The 17,221-nt window shown below is 37.8% G+C and overlaps 2 protein-coding genes across 3 annotated transcripts in view; both read right to left on the bottom strand.

Annotated features, from left to right (window-relative positions):
- The window catches only part of LOC129727354 (solute carrier organic anion transporter family member 5A1), a 142,476-nt gene extending 141,705 nt beyond the window's left edge, over positions 1–771 (bottom strand). The window contains exon 1 of one of the 2 annotated variants that reach the window (XM_055685115.1): positions 540–771. The gene's annotated coding sequence lies outside the window, so the exon portion shown is untranslated. The remainder of the gene's footprint in view (positions 1–539) is intronic. The other variant, XM_055685117.1, reaches the window with a different exon arrangement.
- A 9,767-nt stretch (positions 772–10,538) lies between these two features.
- The window catches only part of LOC129731740 (solute carrier organic anion transporter family member 4A1), a 67,721-nt gene continuing 61,038 nt past the window's right edge, over positions 10,539–17,221 (bottom strand). The window contains exons 6-7 of the mRNA XM_055691984.1: positions 12,039–12,795; positions 10,539–11,973 (exon numbers count right to left, since the gene is read on the bottom strand). Of these exons, the coding sequence (XP_055547959.1) occupies positions 11,808–11,973; positions 12,039–12,795 (923 nt within the window). The 3' untranslated portion in view covers positions 10,539–11,807. The remainder of the gene's footprint in view (positions 11,974–12,038; positions 12,796–17,221) is intronic.

Below are 17,221 nucleotides of genomic sequence, written 5' to 3'. Positions count from 1 at the left end.
AGCTTCCGTCGAGCAAAATTCAAAATGCATCAGCTATAATAACATCGATTTCTCATTAGTTTAATGAGTTCAAGCTTGAAACATACAAATAGTACATCCTGATAATCATAAAAAATATTTTAAGTCAATAACAGCAAACGATCTTAACAACAATAAAAGTTAAAGCCAGCACATCTCATCGTGGTATGAAAAAAAAACATGTACATCTAAAGTGTGTCCAAACCACATCAGTAGAAGCCTTTACGCAAGTAGAACACTACAAACATGTACACACTGCACAAATCAATAATGTTTATAAGAACTTCCGGAAGCGAGAAGAAAATAAAACACAAACAACAGACCAACTGCGACAACAAAGAAATTTTTATTCGCTGGCAGCCTTCTACCGAGATCAGTTCGACTTTTCCACACATCTCAAACGAACAAAACTTCTCATGTAATGAAAGCATTTCTTTTTACTTGCACTATTTAGGTTGCCCTTTGCGGAGCTCTTTCGTAATAGTTCAATTTTCCCCAGATTTTCCCGTGCAATAACTTACATTTCACCGCACTAGATTTGGGTTGTTGCACGGACATTAGCCGACATTAGCCTATATTTAAAATTTGCTCAGATTAACGAAACTAGCACTAATAAAGCATAGTCATTTTTTTCACTACAATAAAACACACAAGACAAATAATTGCACCTGGCCACTGATTCAACATAGAACCGTACTTAGCAGCACTTTCTTCTAACTCTCCTCGTCAACAACTGACAGCGAATCGAGCAGTGAATGGCGATCATGGCTGCTGCTGCTGCTGGTGCTGTGCTTTCCGTGCTTTTCAACCCAAAACCCAAACAACGACGAGCAGAGTGAGAAGCACACGAACACACCGAAACGTGTCGTGAGAGAGAGTATCGCAATCAAACATTATTTGCCCCCTCATCACCAGTAAAAGTGACCGAAGGCAGCATAGCAGATCATAGCTAAAGCCAGCATCAAAACATGCTCTGGCTTGCATACAAGCACGACGAATGTTCCCGTCAGCTGTTTCAGTTGCTGTACGTGTTGAGAGAGGCGGAGGGCGGAGAGAACCCGTGCCAAAGTGTGCGTGAGCAAATTTTAGCATAACTTGACATTTACAACCGGTGGTAAGTACATAACGAGTGGTTGTGCAACTGGGATTATGGTTTTAGAACATCGTGCGCCTGTTGCTGCCTCCAAGTGGTGAATAGCGAAATTATGGAGGAAGAAAAATTTGAGTTGATCGTTGAAAGGTTTACATTCAGACCTCCAGTCTGAATAAACTAACATAAACGGTGATTTTCAGGACTTTTTTAGGTGAAAATCTTCAGTATACTGAACAAACGAAGAGCGATTGAGAATCGTAGCGTAGCAATTTGTTATCAAAGTTCGTGCTCTGTATAAAATGTGTTTCGTCAGTCATAATCAACCTAGTAAAACCACAATAAAGTGTATTATTACCAAATTTCGCACCAATTTTACCCTGTTGGGCATTAAACCATCGGCTCGCAACAGTTTAGTGTGATTTATGGGTCTGGTGGATTCATTGGGCCGTTTACCGTCAACGCGAACGATATCGATCCATGATCCGTGACTTTTTATTGCCCAAATTGGAACATCTGAATTTGGTTGACAAATAATTTCAAAAAGACGGCGTCATATGCCACACAATAAACATTTTAAGCAATGAATTTGGCAATTAGCAATTTATGTCTCGTTTTCACCTTGTAATCATGCGATTTAACGTCACTGCATTTTCTTTTGTAGTTTTAGTTTGAACCAGAATGTTTTAGTTTAAACAGATGGCGTTAGATTAGTTTTGTAGTTTCGGACCCAAATTGATATTTGTTGCATTCATATTTCCAGGACCGATTATCTGATTTCATCGGAATATCTTTCATTTGCCGTTGAGTTTATTTAAATCGGTCCAGTGGTTGTGAAACGATGCGAACATTAATAACAGGCGACAACTAAAATATTGGATCTCTTAGAGGTTTTCTTATTCAACAACAAACAGAGAGACATAAGAAATATGTTTGGTAAATGATAGTTTTTTAATCATTGTTGTGAATTATTTAGCTCCTAGTGTACGCATAAGTGCGGCAAAGTGCGTCAGAGTTCGTCGCTTTAGCTTTATGTTTACGAGAAAACTCTTAAAGTCTTTGAAAAAGTTATCTGTTCTAGGGGCACCAGAGTTTACAGCAATTGTTAGGAAGCTATAATTTTTCATTTTTCCAGTTTGAGCTTTAGGGTCAAACCTATGTTTACCAGTGTGATCGGAACAAATTAGACTAGTTTCATGGTACATAAATTTTCATGTCACATTTTCATCTAATTTTCTTTTGACTATATTTTGAACAAGACTGAGCATGCATAGAGAGGGGAGAGAGCTTACATATAAGGCAATGTATCATAGCATAATAGGAATAGTCCGAAAATGTACCATGATCGGAACAGTTTCTCAACTTCTCCTGATGCTATCGCATTTAATCATGAACAATTTTCGCTCATCGAAACAATCCATCTGTCTAGTTTACAGAAACAATAACTTATAGCTAATCCGATGTGAACTGATTCAAATATACCATTCTATCTAATCATACAAATTGTATTATTGTGGCAGGGTGAATCATGACCTGAACAAAATATGTCTCATAAACAGCCATTTTATTTCAGATTCTATTGAAGTCCAGCATTTTTAGGTAGATAATTCAACTGTCTAAAACTATTCTTAGAGTACCAAAATGGGCACTCTCAAGAAGAAAAAGTTTTTCTATCGATAACTTTTCCATAAATTTAACCTACGTGAAATTCATCATTATATCAAGCACATGCAAAGTGAAGGAGCGAAGTTGCAGAAGTAAGCTGTTCCGATTATGATTCAATGCTGTTCCGATCATGATACAAAACAGGCTTTCGCATTCCACCAATGATTCTAAGCAAATACTTTACACAAAAAGTGTTTGTTACATAGAATTTAAAATTTTATAGAAGCTTTTCACGAAAAATATACTGCAATCCTTGAATATTTGATTCCATTGTCTTGCAAGCAGTGAAGGCATAATAGTAATTGTAAGGAAATATTGTGTTCGAAAAAGGATTCTTTTTTTAATTTTTTTTACTAATGGAAATACTCAAACAATCTCAATGAAACTTTCTGAAGAGTATCAGGAGAAGTTGAGAAATTGCTCCGATCACGGTACATTTTCCGTCATTATACATTACCTTATATGTAAGCTCTCTCCCCTCTCTATGCATGCTCAGTAGGGTGGGACAAAAAATAAATGTTAGCTCTTATGCACTTTTCGTGTTCCTTATGGGTCCCATAACAACTGTGTAACTTTTCAGATCGATCGGTGAAACGTCCGATTTGCGCCCGATTTTTAAAGTTTCCATACGATTTTATATGGGAAAATCCACTTTTTCAATACTTATTCTCTAGAGATGTCAAGTTGGCTCTTAAAAAAATATCAATACATGATATTTGTAGGAAATTTTCCTGGAAAAAACTCTTCTGAAGACCGTAAGGCGCTACGATGCTTGTAGAAACAGCTATTCACCCAAAACTGATTGAATGTCTGACGGACGGCTCACCATTAAATTTTTCCAGCAACACTGCTACAGCATGCTGTTATTGCAAACTTGCTTGAGAGGATGAGAAACAATTTCGCGTGGAATTATTTTCCAAAGTGTGATTTTTGCGGGGAAGTTTCCAAGATAAATTTAAGCAATATTATTTCTCATCACATGGTTGAATTTGCAACAGCAGCATGCTGCAGCAGTATTGCTAGTAAAATTCAATGGTGAGCCGTTCGTCAGATATTCAATCAGTCTGGGCTGAATATCTTTTTTCACAAGTAAGGTAGCGGCTTGCGGTCTTGAGAAGAATTTTTCCCAGGAAAATTTCCTATAAATATCTTGTATTGATATCTTTTAGAGAGCCAACTGGACATCTCTATAGAAAAAGTTTTGAAAAAGTGGTTTTTCCCATATAAAATCGTATGGAAACTTTAAAAATCGGGCGCAAATCGGACGTTTCACCGATCGATCTGAAAAGTTACACAGTTGTTATGGTTGTTATGGCGCAAATCGGTCGTTTCACCGATCGATCTGAAAAGTTACACAGTTGTCATAGGACCCATAAGGAACACGAACAGTGCATGGGAGCGAAATAATAACACCATCGCTTTTTTCCCATATAACCATGTCCCAGTCTAATGCTCAGTCTTGTTTAAAATGGTGTCAAACGAAAAAGCATTGTGCAAGCGCATTTTACAGCTCTATGAACTGCATAAAAATCTCGCCAAAAAGTTCACGGTAAGCCATTTTAAAAGCAGCAAAATTCCGGTTTCGACGGTGTGTAATATCCAGCAAGCCTCAACAATATTTCGCAAAGGTAGGCGGAATCAGTTAAAGTAATAGAAAAACGTATTTTGGCCAGATAAAGCCTCATCACATTACGTCAAAAAAGTAAAAGGTTATATCTGACACAATACCGCATTATTGACGTAGGACAAGGAGTAGCTATTATTCATTAACACACAACACAGTGAGCAAGAGGGTAGAAACCTAAAATTACAACGTCCTTAATTGATAATTGCAAAAGTAATTGGTTTCAAATCATCACCGCTTTGGTAGTCATCGCAAATGCTATTTCAACAGGAGCAGTAATAATAATAGTAATAATCAGGAGCAGACACTCTCGGCAGTTATTTATGTACTTCACACGCAAGTACTTCAACATTTCAAAATGAAATTTTCATATTCACCAGCCTTCGGAATAAAAATAATTCTTCAGTCTCATTCGCTTCAAACTTAGTGAATGAGCCGCAAAGCCACTGCGTGCTCACTTTATATACCTAGAAACATTATCCGATTTCAATCAAAATATGGCGTATTTTGCTGAGAATAAAACTTTGAAAAAAATCGAAGGTTTCTTAGTAATGAAAATACAAAAGGAAATTCACAACGCTGATTTCGCTACACTTTTTCCACTTTTGTATGTGTTTAAAAAGAGAAAAAATCATTAACTATTCAATTACAGATTTGTTCGTCCTGATAATGACAGTTTTTGCATTGGAGCAACTACCCCCTCATCATTTAATAAAAACCGAATTCCGTTTCAGTTAGTAGTTAATGAGCATTTTTCTTGCTACCTTCACAGTAGCTACCATTCACTTTGTCTTTTCTGCCGCACAAGAAATGAACCCAAAAACAAATCAGGCACAATCCGAACCGATTGCCTTTCGCTTCTCCCGCCATCTGCTCCCACCAACTGCACCTTAATCCTGCGCGAGCTGTTTTGTACCACCCGCTACCCCTGCCGCCTACTTCCAACGTCCGCATCTGCTGCTGCTTTTTGCTCATATCCATCCTCTAATGCTGCTGATGCTTCTGCTTTAAGAACCAGATTGGAAATGAGCCCACGCCGCATGTCTGTACTGCTTTCATGCATGAAATCTAACGCTCACTTTTTCTTTTCTCACTTGCAATGTTTGTGGGGAAACATAATTTCAAGATTCTTTTCATGCATAAAAGCAGTACAGATATGTGGCGGGCGTTCATTTCTAATCTGGTTTCTAAAGCAGAAACATCAGCAACAGTTCTTAAATATCTTCCGCGAGGTGTGACATTGTAAGCGCATACAACTATACAACTTTTTCTAGTTCCGCCATTTTCGCTTCTGCGTTTACAAAGCAGCAGGGCACATTTTTGCGATATCTGTGTATGGGAAACGTGCACGTTGTTGGTTGAATGATATTGATTTTGAATTAAATTCGGACTTGTTGGATGTTTAAATGATAACTATTATAACATATTATGTCGTACTGTTGATGCTAATAACAAATCTGATAAAATACAGGAATTGAATGATGTATGAGCCATAAACATACATATGTATCGATTTTTACATCGCTATAGATGATGATATATGAAACATAAGATGCGAGTTTCATAAGATGCGAGAGAAATATAAGAATGAACCCCTACGTCAAAAAAACACAAACGTTCCTGAATAACCGTTCGACCCCATTTACACCTAAAATACGCAACCCAACGAATCTGTTTCAGTGTTACTCAATCCACGATTTCTTGGAGATTTTTAGTTTCTTGGTGTACATAAATAACCGGAGAGCAACAAACTGTAAACAGTTCATTGTTAGAATCAGAAGACGCATTCGAAAAGTTGACGTGAAGTACATCTACTCTTTTTTACAGCAGTAGAAAAATTCTTATCATTCGTTATATTTTCTTAGACATACATACATACATACAAATATAGGCACACTCAGATATGTATATTAGGAGTTTATGCCACAAAATATCATCTTGTTTCTTAACGGAGTCATTTTTATTTTTAGCAGTCAAAATCGCACGTTCGCCCAACCAAAAGTGGAACTTATATTTATTCCAAAATATTCAAAAACCTGACAAAAATGCGTAAGCAATATTTCATAAGTCTTTGAAGCAATCGCCTGCAGCAACTCCGTGTAATATTTAAATATACCACTGGTAAACACAGTTTTTGCCCTAGAATACAAGCTGAGAAAAATGAAAGATTAAAACTTTATAACCACTCCTGTGAATTTTGGGGTCCATAGCATAGACAACTTTTCCAGAGACTCAAATTTGTTCTCCCGTAAGCCAACGTAGAAGCGACTAACCCGGTGAGCCATTGCTATGCGGTCTTTTGACGCACTTCTAACCAAACTAGAGGCATCAAAATTCACAGGAATAATGGTTAAATTTGACCCTAAGGGCAACACTTTTTTTGCTTTTGACGGGCAGTGTTATCATCAATAATTTAACTAATAACGTTTTCGGTAAAAAAATGGACTTTTTTCAAATGGTGATAAAAAAATACTAAGACAGATAATTGACTTGGATAAATTTCCCATTGATGGTAATTGTATTTAGGGTTTGCAATATTCCCGAGAATAGATTTCCCGGTAAACGGGAATGAAAAATCTCATTTCCCGGGAATTCCCGGGAACCGGGAAAGGAAAAAATCCTTAGCAAAAATGAGATTTCGAATAAAGTTTATTAATAAAAAGTTTCAAACAATCGTTTACAATTTAATTGTCAATTGAAGAACAAAATTTATTCAAGTTCACTCCAGGAATTCTTGAACAATCGTCTATCAATCGCCTCAGCTCCGCTGACAATTTTTCGTTAGGCCCAAATAATGTAGTTCCCTTCTGTAAAACTTTGCTTAAGATCGCTGAATCACCGCTGGTGTCTGATTTCTAAAATACTTCTAAATCACCGATTCCAGCTCTTGCTACATTTCATTAGAAACTGAAGAGTCTAATGCTTTTAGTTTTTTGAAGATAAAGCTGAGTGTTTGGCAGCCAGATTATAGAGCATTTGAATGCCTTCGTGATTAATGTGAAATCGCGGCCACGACCCAAGTTACACTGACTGAGTTTTTTTAATTTATTTATTTCTGGTCGCATTGATTTACTGGTTTCAATTTTTTTATCAATTTACAGGTTTCAAAATTTTTTGTCAATAAACAAAAAAAAATCAAGCAACTATCCGCTTAGTAGAAAACTCACTAGCAAAAAAAGACATGAGACGAAGAAAATATTTCTTAATTTATCGTTTACCGAATAAGACAGCATATATTTTTGACAAATAAATTAAGCAAATAATTTGTTACTACACGGCAAGCAAATATTGATTGTCGTTTCAAGCAAATATTTGCTTCGTATAATGCACACTATTAAGCTGCTCTACACTTCTACGACGTAAGTTTCGTGTTTTGATACGATATTTAGTTTTGTTGCAATATTGTATGGAAAATTTTCCGAGGAGCTCGGGAATCCCGGGATCCCGGGAATCAATATTCCTATTTCCGGGATCCGGGAATCCCGGGAAAAGGCAATTCCCGGGAAATCGTTCCCGGGATTGCAAACCCTAATTATATTATCTTATTTGCAAAAAAAAATCTACGCCTTTCCGAGCGGCCTTCCGGCAGTTAACCGGAACATTCGCCATGGCGGACGAAAACATCCGTGTAGGCATGTTTTTAGGCTCTTTCTTCGTTTTTTTTATTATTTTCTCCTCCGTTTTCGCGCCAAAACTTTTGGTATAGATCTTGCGCTTTATGTTTGCCCAGAAATTTTCGATGGGACGCAGCTGGGAGACGTTGGGTGGATTCGCCGACTTCGGTACCACATCGATATTCAGCCGCTCCATCTCCTCCAACGATCGCTTCGAGTAGTGGGCCGACGCCAAATCTGGCCAGAACACCGTGTCTTCACTCTTATGGTATTTCTTGATGAACGGCGCAACTTCTGGTAGGCACTTTAAACTATAAATTTCCCCGTTCACGGCCAGCCCGGAGCGAAAGAAGACCAACTTCGACATCCCTTTCTCGCTGATTGTCAACCACAGCCGCACCTTCTTGAGGAACTTGGTATGTGAAATAAACTTCACCTCGGTGCTCACTTCCTTCGTGGGGGAGGTAAAATACGAAGTGCCCTGTTAATCGTTTCCATCCAGGGTACTTCCATCGTGGGGGAAGTAAAATACTAAATGCCCTAACATTCGTTACCATCCAGGATCAGAATTTTTTTTATAAGATTTGAACCACTGCGATCATTATTTTAATCTTTTGTGGTACCTATCCAGGATAAGATAGGTTTAGTCATCCATTACCACCGCCACGTAGCGACTCGCCAGGAAAAGTGACTTGACCATCTTATTCAGACGTTGCCACTGGGTAACTATCTGCAAATCCGAGACCAGTGGACGGGACTACCGGGCATGTGAAGGTAAAAACCAAAACCTTGGTGCTACACTCCGATTCGGAACTCGACTTCTGTTTATTATACACAGGCTTCGCAGCCAACTGTTTAGTGAACAGGACAATTGCGGGGCTAGCACTATGATCTTACTGACACTCACAGTGACGACTGGCTTGTTAGACTAGCATTGTACCTTCATACCACTATACGAGGGTAAACCCATGAAAAATCGACAATTTTTGTCCATTTTCTTTTTTTGGCAACCGATAAACGAAAAATTAGCAAATATTTGCTTCGTCTAATATCATTCTTGGTTGGTAACGGCAACATGCTAAGATTGGGGTGTAAAATAAAAATCTAAACATCGAGAACGCCACGAAAATTTTCCAATTTCAAATGCTTATAGCGCAGTTAGTTTGTAACGGATTTCTTTCAATCTTGTAATCGATTGGAACATCAGGTAGGCGTACACCCAACTATTGCGCCATTGAAAAATTGTAGAGGTATTTCCGGAACCGGAATGATAGGCAGACACCATTTGGGATTCCAAGATGGTAACTTCCGGTTTTTGGTCGAATACCCCAGACGTCATTTTTAAATTAAGTGTAATGACTGCTGGTTTTCGGAAAACAGTTAAAAGCGAATAAATCCTACTTAATATGTATATTCGAGGAACCAGAAGTATGCTCAGAAAGCGGAAAACAAAACTAGATGCCATTCGAGTTCAAGATGGTGGCTTCCAGATTCTGGAAAACAGACAAATATGACCAAATACTAGTTAATTTGAGTACTATACAGTGTATAGTACTAAAAACTGTGTATAGTATACACAGATACCTCGATAAATCGACCCCAGGCACAATTACGAACTCCATAGTTACATCTCTCCGTCAGCCTTAAATGGCGAAATACCACATAATAAGGGTATTTCCGGAATAAAGATGATGTCCAGAGGCTGAAATCAACTCTAGACGTCACTTTTAAACCCAAGACACTGACCCCGGTTTTTTGACACATATCTGGAAAATCTGAAATCTAACAAAACCCAGATATATCAGATCTACCTTGCAAGTTCGACGACGATTGACAAAGCTCATACAAACTTTACTATTTATTTACTAAGCAATCATTGTTTAGTAACAATCCATTAGAAAAGCTGTGTCAGGTCATTCGATGTCAAAAAGTATTTAAATAAAGGTTTATTCGTCGGCTCTCCCCCACAATTCAACCTTCCTTTACGCTGAATTCTGAAATCCCTTGGTGTGACTTCTTTCCAACAAAATAAGTCCCTTTTATATTAAAACTGCCCAGAAGGACACCCAACGAAACTTCTGCAGGAAATTATTATTGACCACATTTGGCATGACAAACGAGAATCGGTATAGTAGAGTAGTAAGCTTGTAAAAAGAAGGTTAAAACACACGGATAAATAATAAACATGCCACTTCTCAATAATAGAAGTGCGAGATACAGCAGACACCCGGGCATATCTAACAATAGATAAACGATTTCTGGTCGCAGTGAGCAAGTCCATACAAGAAAAATAAGGCAGCCATTAAAGAAAACATATTCTTAGTGGTCCTCTAGATACTATTCAACCGTAACTCACGGTATTCCAATCAGTTGAGCGGTTTCTGAGACATCGTTAACGTCCGTATGAAGAGTACAAATTCCAAATAACACCAGCATAAAGATAGAAAAAACTCAGTCGCGTCACTCGCGGAACATCGCCATTTATTTCGGTACAGTAAAACAGCAATTTTAGCGAATGATTGGTAACTCTACTACCGACAAATACTTTATTGGGTGTCTTTCTTAACTAAATCTACATTCATTAATCAGTATTGCAGCACAAAAAATGTTATAATATACATATGAAGCGTTTAAAGATTCGAACCCCACCTGACACAATGTTAGTAATTATTTATTATCAGACTCCTGTGTATCATCTAAATAGAAGGTAGTTGACTAACGCTCCACAATCTGGATTACTGAATGAAAAGTTGAATTGTGCACTTCCCCATCTCCTTCCACAACTAATATGAAGCATATTGCATAGATCTTATGATATACAAAACTACGTAGTTAGATATAACATAGTAAGCGGTTCAACATAGACTAAAACTAAGTATTCAGAACTCGTAAGTTAGCGTAATACTATCAAAACTTCGATTCAGATTGGCGTGCGATCCTACATATACCGTTCCGTATTTTTGGGTCAAGTCATTTTTAACTTTCAGGGAGATGGGATTTTTCGGCGAGGAAACAAATCAGATCTTTTTTTAATTCACTGTCTATTCGTACATGAGAAAAAATACTTACACTTTGTTGAAAAATTGTTACAAAATGTTTATGTTAATCATAAAGTAAAATGCACACTTTGTAATTATAAGGATTATGTTTTCCTTTCTCTATCCTAGAAAGCAAAATTCGAAGAAAATTGATTCAGATATCATAAACAAATATTTGCTATAATTGCGATTACGAATGCCAACGAAATTACTAAATATACAGTGCCTCCACGTTTTCGGTAACAATTCTCTATGAGTTCTGAGACGTTGTTGCTAGAGATTCAGTCGTAATATTTGGAACCAAAAATCAATTTTATTTGTTTTAGCATACTTTATGTTCGTTCATTGTTCAACAGAACCTTGAAGATATTATGCAGCCAAGCTTTATACAATATAAACACACAATTAATCATAGATTAATGTAATAAACTAAGGTTTTCAGTCTACATGATTCGGGTCAAGCTAACAAATTCCTTCAATTGAAAGCTGAGTAACAAAATCATCTACTTTGTCGTATATCAAATCTACGTTATCTGAGAGTTTATCACACATTTTCTAGAATGTGAAGTTATTTTGGCGCTTAATATTATTTCGTACAAATTTTTAAAAAACTGCTACGGCTAGGTTACCTATTATCTAATGAACTGGAATGACTGGTACTGGGTTTGAGTGATAATGAACATTAGACACGCATACATACACGAACGATGTCGCAATTTGAGCAGATAAATAAACAGAGAAATTCGATTAACCGTTTTTCAGTATTTTTCCACGTGTATGGACTCGCCGTTAACCTGTTGCTTTCCACGTGCTTCGTCATCCCCACCATTGTGTATTGCTTTCGGAGGAATATAGTAGAACCAAGCGCCGAAGAAAAATATAACGGAGCACGCTTTTCCAACTAGTGCCAGCAGCAGCATATACCTGAAAACACAACAAAAATGAATTTAGAGTTTTATCGCAGAATTATCAACAATACTATGACTCACTTGCTCATAGACGCGTTATCATACACTAAACAAGCACCGTGACCATCGCATGATTCTTGCCACAGGATGCACGTTTCGTCGATTAGCCGACCGAAAATCATCGGTGCCGGAATCGTGCCCAACACCCGCACCTTGATCCACTGTATTCCGAGTGCAAATGAACGCTGGTCGTCGTGAACGCAACGCAGCGTGGCCGAGAGAGCCGGCATCGTGGCCAAAAAGGTGAAAAACATCACCAGGAAACACAAACCAACGAACATCCACAGGTGGTCGCACTGCGAGTCGCACATCGTGTTCACCGCGTCGTAGCTCCTGTACGGTTCATTCGGCCCGAACGTAGCGTTGATACAGGCACACTCCTTATAGACCTTCGTGTTTTCCAGGTTCACTTCAGCGGCGCATCCCGCGTGGCAGGGAGAATAGTACATAACCCCATCTGCACCGCAAATCGGTTCGTAGTTCATTTTGCTGCACGAGCATTTGCTGTTGCATGCGTTGTCCAGTGTTTTCGGTAGCACAAATAATTCAGTCGATCGTGCCACCGGTGTGTACAGATTTTCCTGGGGAAAATAAGGTGCTGTGACACCGGCGAACGTTAGATTCGGACAGGACAGGAAGAAACAGATCGTGAATAGGGCAGCAAATATTGTCGCGAACAAACAAAAGCGAATGATTCCCGAACAGCTGAGATTCAGCTTTTTGACTAGATAGCCTCCAAGGAAAGTTCCGCCACCGCCAGCCGGAACTGTGATGATACCTGAAAGGAGTAGTGATAAAGTTATGATTATCAATGATTTTAATACGTGTAGTTAAATTATAGCGAAATCTGTCCAAGTGACTCCTGTCTGTTCTACATGCACGGTGGAGTCATAGTTCCATCAACACCTTCTATATGTAACTTGGATAAACAAAATTAGTTGTGTGACCCCCGAACAAACAGTTTTACATAGGCCAAAAAGTCTTTAGCCTACTAACGAAAAAAACAAAATTTTTATGAAAAAAACATTTTATTCTCCGACACAATCTCCAGAGTATTGCTCTAACTGTAGCGGTCTTCTAACATTTCGGGTCAAGTCTGGCGAATAAAGAGACAGGGAAACCAAATTATAGCACGAATCATTCAAATTATCGATCGTTTCGCGAACAGAATGAGCAGGAGTGTTTGCTTGGTGAAAGAGCACCTTGCACTTCGTCATACGCGGTCGCTTCACTTTGATTTCAACGTCCAATCGATTCAATAATTCACAACTGAATTGTACGGTATTGAATCGCAGTGATTGATTAAAACTGTTAAGAAACGTGGCACTCATCGTGCACACAGTTCATGTGTATTATATATTCATGAACTGTGTGACCTACGCGTTTTTTTTAGATGTCAGTTTTACTTTGCGCCCACATTTAGACTTCCTGAACGTAAGCTGCGGTCACGACAAAATTGAGCAAACCAATACTTTACGGTTGAATTAGCTGAAGCAGATGCTTCTTCTTCGTAGTACTTATCAAGCCATTGCTCCGGTTGAACAATATTTTTTGCTATCGAAGAGCAATGCTTAATCAAAACTAAAGTTCGCTTTTTCCAAGGTAGCCTAAATAATAGAAGTAGCGTCACATCGAGAGTAATAACTTTAGAACGAGTCAATAAAATGTCGTAGAATATTCCACTTGAAGTTCATCGATGAGAAAAATTATACTTGTGGACAAAATCGAAAAACGTGTTGCCCCAAAGGCCAAAAAAATTTCGGAGAAGGCGTTCTTACGCCCAACGAGATATGGTCTGCTGAACTAATGAAAGTAAGGAACTTCATCGAAGAAGTCATACCTTCTTGGAGTGAAATGCAAAGTATAAGGGGGACTATCACTGATACCCTCGGTGATGGAACGAACTGTATTGCGTAAAAAGTAACGCGGAGTATACCACAATATATCTAACTAATGATAGCAGTGCACAGTGTTTTATTTTGCCGATTCCGTGCTTTAAATCAATAGCCTCCTCAAATTTGGTTTTAGTGATACACTTTATTTGGAAAAGTTTCTATGTAGGGGAGGATTGTACAAAACGCACCAGTTAAGCATTTTCGCGATTTACAGCGCTTCAAATCATTTCAAAGCGATATTGAACGTGTAGGATGATTGTAGGATCTATTTATTGTATGTTTATGACAAAGTATATTATTGAATACTCGATTTTAATGTCTTTTTTGGTAAAAATTACCATTGCCGCCAAACAAGCCCGTGACCAAAACGCACCACAACAAAGGTCAGTATGTTCCAAAGCAGGCGGCTAATATGCCACTAGCAGAAATCAGCACGCGAAGTGAGAAGCGCTTGAAGTCTCGAAAGTAAAATCAAAAATAATGGAACATGCTCTAAGTTGTCAAGCAATCTCCTGCAAGCCATTCATAGTGCATTCTGCCCCAATTTTAATTTTGATTGTTTTTAGGTGAAAGTTGACGAATGTTAGTGAAATAATTTGAAATACTCATAGTATTATAAACTCCAAAAGCTTAAAGGTTAGGGGAACCATAGTTTTTTGTATTATTTACTAGTCAGTTAATCATAAAAGCTTAAATAAAATTCATGAATAATTACATGTTGAGTATTTTAGTCATTATGGCACACTGTTTTATATGAGAACTGTAGAGAAGCTGGGTTTTTATGAGAAAAGCGAAGAATTTTGTCATAAAGAGCCACATGTGTAAGTATTTTGGGGAAATAATAGCATGGGCCATCTTACCCAACTGGTGCTTCTTGTACGGTTCTCCCCTATTTTATTGCGCTTCTTTCAGAATAAACGATTTAGTGATTAATTTACCTAGAAGAAATATGAAAATGCAAAGTATAAGAGGTACCACAAAAGATCAAAATAATGGTCGCAGTGGTCCAAATCTTACAAAAAAAAAAATAATAAGAGGGACTATCACTGGTGATGGAACGAACTGTATTGCGTAAAAAGTAACGCGGAGTGTACCACAATATATCTAATATGAAAAATTTATTTTTTCAGAACAGTGAGATAGACAGCCAGTCAAGGATGGAAAAACTCGTATCGCATAACAATCATTCGGGTATCATTTCTGAACGTGCTATTTATAAGCTTTCTATCCTAGCAAATCATCGCTATTGAAAGTTACACATTCTCAAGCTTGCAAGACACAACTTAGAGCAAAGGAAATATATGGTAGCTTTCTTTGATGATTTTGTTTCGGTATTGCCTGCTTTAGGCGGAGCGAGCAACATATAGCGAGTGTTTCACGAAAGAATCGTAAATGATTGCACTCAAGCGATCGCAATGATTCTTTCAAATGTTGGTTGCTTGTAGGCGTAATTCGGCTACTCCACATCGTGCTTTCACCGTGATATACCACGATGATTCTTGGTGATTTCAAGTATCAGATGCTAATGCATCATGCTACAATTTCCGTAAGCATTGATGATATTTATTTGCTCCGGCAAGCAAACAATTGAACGCAATCTAACGTTCATTTGGATTCATAGTTTTGTATCACTGGCGATAATATCTCAAAGCTTCCCGCGATAATGTTGAGTGCAAGTGAACTTGGATACAATAAATACTATCGTGTTTGAATCATTCAGTCTCCTTCTATGGTATTCGGAACTGTTAGAAGCGAAAAACAATCAGCAGCGTTTCTATGGAAAACTTGTACGCAAGTGGAAATAGTTGAACGATAACCGATAAATCAAAGAACACATTTGCATGAGATATTGCTAGTGAGTGAACTTTCCCATGCTTGCAGCCAGTGCACAGTGGTACAGAACGACAATTTAGGCGGACATGGGGTTTTCGATGGAGAAGTTGCTTCTTATATATAGGTCTATATACACACTTGAATGAAAATTAGGGTGGTCCTTAAACCTGCAAAATATAACAACTAAAATTCTTATTTGTGAAAAAAATGTTGAACTATCTTTGGCAAAGTTGTAGAACACTTAATATTAGGCAATTTTGTAGAAGACTACTTTTTTGTAGCTCTTGGATTGACTGAATTAGAGGAATTCTGCTTAGGATGGCTCTGAAAAAACAGTTTTTTGCTCTATTATTTTTATTTCAAATTTCTCAGTAAAGTTGAGTTCGGACAACTTTTAGAACTTAAAAAGACGCAACTTTTGGTTGCTAAATTTCGAAAATATCTTCTACGGATGAAAAGTAATTAATGTTTTAATTTTTGAAATACGTTTTTTGACGTAGGACTACGTCTAACCGCACTATATCGAGATACATTCTGCGGAAACTAAAACCAAGGTGTAACGTTGGAATGAAAGATTTCAAACGGTAATGCTGATGTAACCACATGATGGATTACAATAATCAATATGTCGTTGGATTGATAAAATGATGGACAATTCTGTGATTTCTCAGTTATCATTATCATTTCATTGTTTAACAGTAAAAATTGAATAAAAGTTTCAAGGTCGAATTTTCACGAACAATGTACCAATCACATGCGAGCACCCCTGGCACAGACTTCATGAATAGACACAAACTGCTTGCTGTGATATCCTGTATAGCAGTGGCAAAAAAAATTGACAGAATCTCCCCGTCCCAATAGGTCAACTAACGTTTGTTTCTATGAGCCTAGACTATATTGATGTCTTGAAAGTGAAGCTTTTTCGGTAAGTTCGTAACCACCTCCACTATAAGACAGTTTTACGTTCTGCTGTCAGAATGTTATTAAACTAGAAAACATGCTGGCACAGGAACAGTACTGTACCGAGCAATATATGAATAGAGCGCTGGTCACTCGTCGTCTATCAGTGCAGTAGAACTCGATATTCATTTGTGTGCAGCCAAGCCAAGTCAAGACTACATTGCCGTTGCCGACGCACAGTGGGGCGTGTTGGGTTAACGCGTAGGTATCGTTTTGCGATCTGGAACACAATCGAATTGCCGTTTGAATTGTCTTCTTCTTCTTCTTGTTTCGTATATGTAGTATCAAATATCAGAATTCAGTATGATTATTCGGGTGCCTCAAAATACGCTGCGCCACCGGGAACAGCAAAATTCGGTAGAGGCAGATATCAGGGTATATAAATTAGCTTCATTGTACAGATAAAATGCGTTGTTTATTTTTGAACTCTACACTCTGGTTATCTCATGTCCATTTTAAATTATCTGTGAATATAAATTTTTGTTCAAAAACGAACTTGTAACTGCAGGAAAATTT

This window comes from Wyeomyia smithii, chromosome 3 (assembly GCF_029784165.1).
Source record: "Wyeomyia smithii strain HCP4-BCI-WySm-NY-G18 chromosome 3, ASM2978416v1, whole genome shotgun sequence".
Taxonomy (NCBI): Eukaryota; Metazoa; Arthropoda; class Insecta; order Diptera; family Culicidae; genus Wyeomyia; species Wyeomyia smithii.
The sequence above is the reverse complement of the archived record's forward strand: the minus strand, read 5'-3'. Positions and strand labels throughout refer to the sequence as shown.